General features: G+C 40.8%; 2 protein-coding genes across 3 annotated transcripts in view; both read right to left on the bottom strand.

Moving 5' to 3' along the window:
- LOC103480350 (GTPase IMAP family member 7-like) overlaps positions 1-1,365 on the bottom strand; it is a 9,305-nt gene extending 7,940 nt beyond the window's left edge. Inside the window, exon 1 of the mRNA XM_008435240.2 lies at positions 1,031-1,365. Coding sequence (XP_008433462.1) covers positions 1,031-1,037 — 7 coding nt within the window. The 5' untranslated portion in view covers positions 1,038-1,365. The remainder of the gene's footprint in view (positions 1-1,030) is intronic.
- A 100-nt stretch (positions 1,366-1,465) lies between these two features.
- On the bottom strand, positions 1,466-6,556 carry LOC103480351 (myeloid-associated differentiation marker homolog). 2 transcript variants are annotated; one of them, XM_008435241.2, is made up of 2 exons: positions 6,444-6,556; positions 1,466-2,880 (listed from the first exon to the last, which is right to left on the bottom strand). In XM_008435241.2, the coding sequence occupies exon 2, from the start codon at positions 2,763-2,765 to the stop codon at positions 1,917-1,919; it is 849 nt and encodes a 282-aa protein (XP_008433463.1). In that variant the 5' UTR covers positions 2,766-2,880; positions 6,444-6,556; the 3' UTR covers positions 1,466-1,916. The 2 variants fall into 2 exon arrangements, with proteins under 2 accessions (XP_008433463.1, XP_008433464.1); XM_008435242.1 differs by lacking the exon at positions 6,444-6,556 and adding an exon at positions 4,810-4,850.
- Positions 6,557-8,395: the final 1,839 nt, after the last annotated feature.

Below are 8,395 nucleotides of genomic sequence, written 5' to 3' on the forward strand. Positions count from 1 at the left end.
CGCTCCTCTCTCTTACAGGTACTGCGTAACCCCGCTAAATCTTTTAGGGGTACGCAGTACCCGACCGTAACCCCCTACTTTCACCCCTGGATAAATCCATTCTCCCGTTTCTTCTCTGGGCCTTTTCCCCTTTGCAAAGAAACTTTCCAAAGACATCTGATCTGTTTCTTACTCATTTTGCTGCTTGTGGGCTCAGTGTTGGCGCGCAAGTAACCGAGAGAATCCGGTTAAAGGATTTTCAAAATAAAAGATCCTCCAGACTCAAATAATACACAAAACAGAAATATTTCACTATTTCTTGTGCGGCGCGGTACCAATTAGTCCACGGACCGGGGGTTGGGCACCACTGATCTAGAGCATACAGAGATAGAGTTTTGGTTGGTGTGTGTTAGTAATGCGCAATAAATGAATTTAAAGAAATTACCTTTTCTAAACTGTATCTAGTTTATGTTCTAGGAGTTAAATGTGAAATCTGTGTGAAAAGTGGAGTCAAAGGTAATCTCCTCCACAAGTAAAGCTTAGCCCAGGCTGAGTCATCAATGGGAAAGTTATTCCCAACCCACCAATAAAAAATAAAACCATATGTCCATTCCAATGTCATTAAACTACTATAATGGGAGCTTAAGGAAACTTTTCAAAAACATAAATCTGCAAACTAAAGAAAAAGCTGAAACTGAATCATAATAATTCTTTTTTCAGCTAAAAGACAGACCGGAAAACAAACATCGGGTGTATTGCCCATTCGTTTTAAGAGTCTTTCCACGTCGGAGTAGGAACAGCCTTCAGCTGATAACTACCCAACTTCACTCAAGCAATTTCTCCTTGATTGAAAGAAATTCCTTAAAAATAACGATGACTGTCATGGTCGCTGAGTCAGTCAATCATGTCATAAAACAGTCAAGAAACTGATTGAGAATGAAGAAAATCAACTGGTCACAAAAACTCAAACTCTGTTTTTCCTTATACACATGTGATACTAAAGCCTATTCAGTTACAACACTAAAGATTTTTACAGAAAATAGCGACTTACCATTCATTTTTCAAAAGAAGCTGAGGACTGAAGGACCGGAGAGGCAGAGGGTGTTTGAATTAGCTTCATGTATTCTGACAAGTGGCAAAGGTTTCACTTCCTGAATTGTTGCATCACACACAAGGCAGTCTCACTTTTATCACTATTCACAGTTCCTTCGACAGCGCATAAATCTGATCCGATAAACGATCTGCTTCTCGACCTAAAATGTCTTGCTTGTTTACAGCTTCAAAATGTTTTAAAAAAAATAAGCTGGCATCTTTCAAGCACAACATTATTTTAAAAGAAAGTGTTTCTTCAGTAAGAGGTTTTCCTGTTCTCTCTTTCAGACCGGAAATATTAAACAGCACTTCGCATACCAGAGCCTTGAGTTTTCTGCAACCCTGCTTCACTTTCCACCACCACAGAAAAAAAGGGCACCAGCCCCAAGACTAGTTAAAGATTTTATACACTTTATTCTGATCAGCAAACATAAATCACAAACATTTAAATATAAAAAGGCAGTAAAAAATATGACAGACAAATACTGCATGTTGGGTTATTATAAGTGTCCAAACGCCGTTGGTATTCCTTTGTGTTCCAGTGTGTTGACCCTTTTTTTTTTTTTTTCTTTCGGTTACACCCCTTGGAACAAAAACCCAAACTAAATGTTTTCCGTTTGTGTAATACTTGCTTCAGACACAATAGAAATAAATCTTTAAAAAAGCCACTTCACATCAAAACAGAAAATACTGTAAGGCAGCATTGTGACTACGCAAACAAACACACATGTATTTGGTACTTTCTTAGTACAATCTAACATTTGGAAGATTGTTTGCCTTCTGTCATGAATTCACCATCAGTCCCCCCCCCGCCCCTCCCCGGGGGTCCTTTGTCTCAGCTCTGCTCAGGCGCTCACAAACACCAGCCTGGCGCTGTAGGCCAGATCGGCGAGGTACAGCAGGAAGTTGAGAGCGGTGAGGACGGCCACGGTGATCAGTTTTGGCTGGTCTCCCCCTCTGCTGTACTTCTTGTCGAATTGGAAAATGGGCCAGAGGATGGTGGCCGTCAGGTACATGATGACGGCCAAGAGCCCGTAGGCAGACAGGAACTTGGAGAAGGGAACGGGGAGGCAGCCGGTGCACTCTCCCACGCACAGCACCACCACGGCCATGGAGAGGATGAAGCAGATGCAGTACACCGCCATGCACCACTTCAGCGCCGGGTGGTGGTCATAGGACACGGGGTCGCTGACCAGGATGAAGATAATGCAGGCAACAAAGGTTTGGCACACCTTCATCAGACCTGGAGCAGTTTTCATGTAACCCGCCACTTCTCCTGGCCTGGCCTTGGACAGGCTCACCTCCACCATGTAGGCAACTGTTGCCAGGCAGGAGAAGACCGTGGACGCGATGCGATGATCGCGCGTGTCCTGGGAGAGATACTGGCTCTTGAGGAAAAACACAGGGAAAATGATAGAGGCCGAGAGGCAGAGGAGGGAGGCGTAGCAGGCGACTGTGATGGGGAAGTTGGACCAGGAGACAGGGATTCGGGACTGGAGGCTGCACTGCTCCACCAGCAGGACCAGCAGGGTACAGGCGAAGCTGAAAGCCCAGCTGAAGATGCACCAGTCCGCCATACCTCCGTGGGGGAGACTGCCGCCATTTGCTACCACACTGAAAGCGGTGCAGGTGAACAGCACTGCAGCGATGCGCACCCATAGCAGCTGGGATGTTGGGAACCAGGTCACCGGCATGGTGGGATGTCAGTCAGGATCGACTACGTGAGTCTAGGATCGCAATGTGACTTTCAACTGGATCCTGTGTTGGCTTCCTGTCGGGCACTTTCCCTCTGTTGGAATGTGTCAGTCTCTGCATACAGAAAAAATAAGATTAGAACAAATTGACGCAATTTTGGTTGCATGGTTTCCTTAAATTCTAAAAATAAACCCAATATCACTGTGTTAATGCTTTCGACAAGTGTCCAGAGTACAGTAGTTTGAACTTTTTTAGCACAACCATGAACCTAGTAATATGTGACAGAACAACACCAGGCAGGTAGCTCTGGCTCAGTGGGATGAATAGTCATCATGCAATCAGAAAGCTTTGGATTGAACTACAGTCCCCTTTCCACCACATGTCAACTTGCCCTCTTTGGGTCGTACCACATGACATCAATTGGATTTAAGCTTGGTCTTTGATTTGGTCATTGTAATATATAAGTAAGTTTTGATTTAAAGCTAACAATTCCTCTGGTTTTCTAGCTGTGAGTATGTTTGTTTTCCCATTGGAAGGCAGGCAAACCTCTGTAGCCGTCTTAAGTCTTTCCCAGCCTGTAAGCTTCTCTTACTAAATTCTCCCGGATTCTTCTCCTCAACGCTAACCTATGATGTTTCACATAAAGTGATTCTCATATTGGGCAGAAACTTCGTGCTGGTCCATCTTATAAAACTCAGTGAAAATACGTTGAAGCTCACGGTTCTAATAGACTGGTCTCAAACTATAGTCCTTGAAGGCCAGTGTCCTGCAACGTTTTGATGCGTCTCTTGTCCAACACGGTTGAATAACTAAACTCAACTGCCTCTCTATAGCATGCAGGTCGAGCTCTACAGAGCTCTGCTAATCAGCTAATATTGGAGCCATTTGTGCTGAAGGGGAGAGACAACTAGAAGTTGGAGGATACCAAAAAAATAGTGAAGTAAATGAAGATGCATATTTAGTTCTTAAGGGTTGCGATATTTGAACTAAACCCTTAAGATGTCAAATTTGATGTACTTTCTTATATAAAAAAAGACCACCTAAATTTACACTGCACAACTTCAGTTTGAGCCTGGGCAGGTTGAAGGAACAGGACTGAGTAAGGTTTCCTGTTCGTGATGCAACACGGTTCACGCAGGAAGCTGAAGTTTGGCTGCTAATGCTTCAAAGAGTTGGAAAGTCCCCTGAGATTAAACAAAAAATGTAAGAGCAGTGAAGTTTCACAGGGTTGACTCTACTGCCCTCTTGTGTCCTTTTTGACAAAGAGGCAAACATATACAAATAAGAAGCAACATTGCTCAAAAACTTACTTTACTTTCTCATTTCAGACCCGAGTGTGTTTGATATAGAAATTAGCCGTACCCAAAATCAAATTGTCACTTTTTCAGGTTGAAATTTCCATCTTAAACTTCAATAACATCGCCATGTGCGGCAAATCAAAGCCTACAAACGGTTTGTTCTGTGACACATGTATAATCTTTTAATCTGTTCATTTTTCCTTTGATTCAGGCCAATATCTCAATCACAGAATCTGAAGGTTTTTTTTTTTTTTTTGTCTTTTATGGTCAATGTTTGTTACATTTAATTATTGAATTGGCACAATTTTCACACAAAAAAATACATGGATTGTAATGCATCAAGTTGGCCTGTGATTATTCTCTCCCACATTACTGTGTTTTGGTTCAAATGAAGAATTCGGATGTTTGGATTGTATCTCATATTATCTCTCGTTTGGCTCATCATTTTTCATTTCCTCCTAGATTTTTTTAATGTTTTTTAAAACATTCTGAACATTTCAGATAAAAACAAAAAATCACCTAAACCTTTGTGGGGCGGAAGGGTCAAGTGACCTAGACCAGTTTGGATCAGTGAATTTCATCACTTGTAACTTTTGACATATTAAAACCTGAACTGGATTATCCTGGCCAGGTTTCACAGAAAAACAATATAAAAAGAATAAAAAGCAATATATCACAGGTGTCAAACATACAGTTTTTAGATGTGCCACAGGTACAAAACACTGGAATGAAATGGCTTAATTACCTCCTCCTTGTGTAGATCAGTTCTCCAGAGCTTTAATGACCTAATTATTCTATTCAGGTGTGATGCAGCAGAGGCACATCTAAGCACTGCAGGACAGCGGACCTCGAGGACTGGAGTCTGACAGCCCTGCAATAAATGATGTTGTAGCTTTATTTATCTGCATTTACACCTATAAATGCAGTAAAGTGGTACCCTATTTTTACCTTGATTTTCAATGTGATCAGATCTATTTGTAATTTTTCTGTGAGCAACTCAAAAAGCATATTAATCAATGAATCCGATAGAAAAACTCTTAATTTGTGACCTGGCAAACCCGACATAAAAGACACTGTGTGCCACTAAATCAACATAGGGGAACAAAAGCATGTATTAGTGGCTTCCTATGCAGCTTAAAGTCTAAACTTTTGCAGATATTACAAACTTAAATGTTGGTTCTTGTTAAATTTAAGGAATGCCGTAGGGACAATGGAATAGGGAATCAAGTACAAAATATTTTTACATACTGAATTTATTGCCATATTTTTTCCCAAACTTGGAAAAACACTGATAATAGATTTATACTTTTGAAATCTACTTTTCATCCATATTTGTAATATTCCAAAAATCTGTGTACATTTTAATAGGTTCCACTTTACTGTGATTTGTTGCAAAATGAAGTAGTGGAATATATTTTTTTTCCCCAATTTAATTTCAGCTTATGGTTTTACCAAAATTCTTCTTTTCAAAATGTCCAGATTTTTATTTATTTATTTATTTATTTATTTATGTATTTTAAACTCGTCTAGCGAAACGTGCTTGTTACTTCTCTCCAGGAAGAAGGTGTGGCCCCTCTGATGCCTGGCAACAATTTCTGTTGCTTTTGCCTGAAAATGAATAACTTCACCAGCCTTAAGATCCCGTCGTAGCTCCCTTCCTGTCGTCACGTTGCAGAATTAACACACAGGAAGCTGATGCTGCTGTTTTAGGGCCCAACTACCTCAGGAAGCAGCGCAAAACTAAATTTTATTTATTCTAGAGTCGTCAGAGCAACCAAAGCCCACGGTTTTTTGTTGTTGTTGCTCTATGCGCCCTCGTTTCTTCATCAAGCACACGGTGTTTTTGGTTTAATGTGAAAACTACAACCCACAGACCATCACCAGTTTCCGAGCTGAGAGGTGTGGGTTGGTTCAGCAGCGGTGAGGATTGTGGCCTCCTTGACAGGAAACCAACTTTGGGGTCGATTTCTGGGTTTGATTAACAACCTAGTTTATACACAGTTTCATTTTGACTATACCGACATTGTGAAGAGTCAAACATATTGTCATACTGGACGCTAGAATGGACGAGTGAGATTTATTTATTTATTTTAAAACCGCATACCTGAATCCCCAAACCACCCTACTTGTTGCCATCTTCACAGGATCAGTTTTGCGCAAATATAACAGCGGAACATACTTTCTGACTGACCACGTACCGTAGTATACAGATACATTTGCGAATTTTTAATAGTAAGAGGTGCATACCGCACCGCGCCCATCTCTACTGTAAACATCCCGGGTCCAGCAAAAAGAGAATAATAAAAGCGTTCATCAAAATGACATCTTTATGAGAAAAAGGGGAAACAAACACGTGACTTTAGGGGAGCTTTAGCTTACCTAGTAGACTCGGGAGTTCCAGCTCATTGTCGTCGCCGTAGGGCAGAGGTTTCCGTGAATGCATCAGTCTGAATCCCACGCCCCGCAGTGGCCATATTTGGTAAAGTGTTCAAAGCGTCTCCGGGCAGCAGTTTTAGGTCACTTCCCCTGTTCGAGTGTTCATACCTCGGATAAAAAAATAAAAAAAAAATTTGAGTTCAGACAAGCGAGGTCATTGTGAGCTCATAGCTGCTGCGTTAGTTCTTCAATTTTGCTGTATAAGGAATAGCAACGTCTGGCGTTTTAATCGTTTGAATGCAAGGCTTTGATTTACAAAGGGTGTTCCAATAAAGCTTAAATGTCTCCTCATAGGATAGAATATCACACCAGAAACAAGTTAGAAGTAAAAGGAAGTACGCAGATTAAACCCGAGGAGTAATAAAAAGTAATTGTTATTACACATTAAAGCAAATATGTTGTTGTAAACGGAAACAACCTCAATTTTTTTCTGTAAACGTAAATCAGAAATGCATCTTATTGCTCCTTTATTCGGCTTTGTAATATTTCCTTGACTTTGCCACAGTTTTTATGGAGAAAATTCGTTGGATTTGACTACATTTAACCAAGAAACGCATCATGAATGCAGTGGCGCTCCTAAAGGTGGGAGCAAGGGGCCATGGCCACCCCTGAAAAACATACTGACCACTCCACTGAATGAGTCACTCCAACAATTTGGTGACGTTTCAAAACATTTTGTTAGAATTTATCACCCCATCTATATGAGGGCTTTTAAAACTACAAATAAATGACATGTATGGAACCATATTAACTTTGGCCAAATATTTGTCGTACGATTTGTCATCACTGTGATGTTCACATTTTCTGAAATGCAATTTTCCCTTATCTGCTCAATAAATGTGTACTGGAGAATCGTTCTGTTTGCCAGCACATTTCTTTTGCAATAAAAAGAAAGTACAATAGAACTTTCTCAAGAAAAAATTTGGAAATTCATGTTTTATTGAAGAAAAGAGAATGATGGATGGATTGGGTGTGAGGAAGGGTCATCTGGGGAGAGTTGTTGATGGAGGTTTGGGAGGAGGAGACCCTGTGTGGGGATCATCAGGAAATAGTGTTTTTTTGTTGTTGTTTTTTTTTTACATAGAGCAACTTGAATCAAAGAATTAGTTGGTGAGCACAAGAACAGAAATGTTTTATTTTTTATTATTTAATTCATTTTTTTTAATTACATAATACATTAATGCACACCAGGTGCTGGCTACCAGTTGGAGTAAACTGCAACAGTAATGGAATATCACCAGGCAACGTTAAAACTGGCAAAGCTGGCTTGTCCCTGCTTGTGAATCACAAAACAAAGCGCAGAGAGACGGTAAAGAAAAGGCACCTTAATCCCGCCTTGAACTGTTTTGTGAAACGGATTAGAGATGAGTCAAAACTGGATCACAACAGCTAGTTCACCGCAGACTTCCAGCTGCGGTGTATTCAGAAGACGAATTTCATGAGCTTCCAATCAGAAATATGTCAAGAACGCTCCCTGGAATCAGATTTTCAACTGGCAAAGTTTTAGATCTGGAGCAGACCCAAAGAGTGTGTTGGCAGCATGAAGCATGCTGGGATTGTCTTACATTGTATCATATTGTACTGTAGTTAGACCCACACCAGTGAACAAATTAGTGTCTTGCAACTTGCAAATCCAACTTGCTACTTGGATGTAACATCAATTCTATATACAAGCGTTGATTTATGAGACGAATCGAGTGTGTGTGTGTGTGTGTGTGTGTGTGTGTGTGTGTGTGTGTGTGTGTGTGTGCGTGCGTGTGTGTGTGTGTGTGTGTGTGTTTGCGTGTGTCTGTGTCCTATTTGTACTTGGATGTATCTCATTGAAGCATTGTTACAACAAAAGTGGACACAGTATCGGGAAAATGTACCTTCTCGGGTCTGATTGGATTAAATTG

The sequence above is a fragment of the Poecilia reticulata genome, linkage group LG18, assembly GCF_000633615.1.
Source record: "Poecilia reticulata strain Guanapo linkage group LG18, Guppy_female_1.0+MT, whole genome shotgun sequence".
Taxonomy (NCBI): Eukaryota; Metazoa; Chordata; class Actinopteri; order Cyprinodontiformes; family Poeciliidae; genus Poecilia; species Poecilia reticulata.

Coding starts and splice junctions, on each gene's coding strand:
- LOC103480351 (XM_008435241.2), bottom strand. CDS start 2,765: ATGCCGGTGACCTGGTTCCCAACATCCCAGCTGCTATGGGTGCGCATC.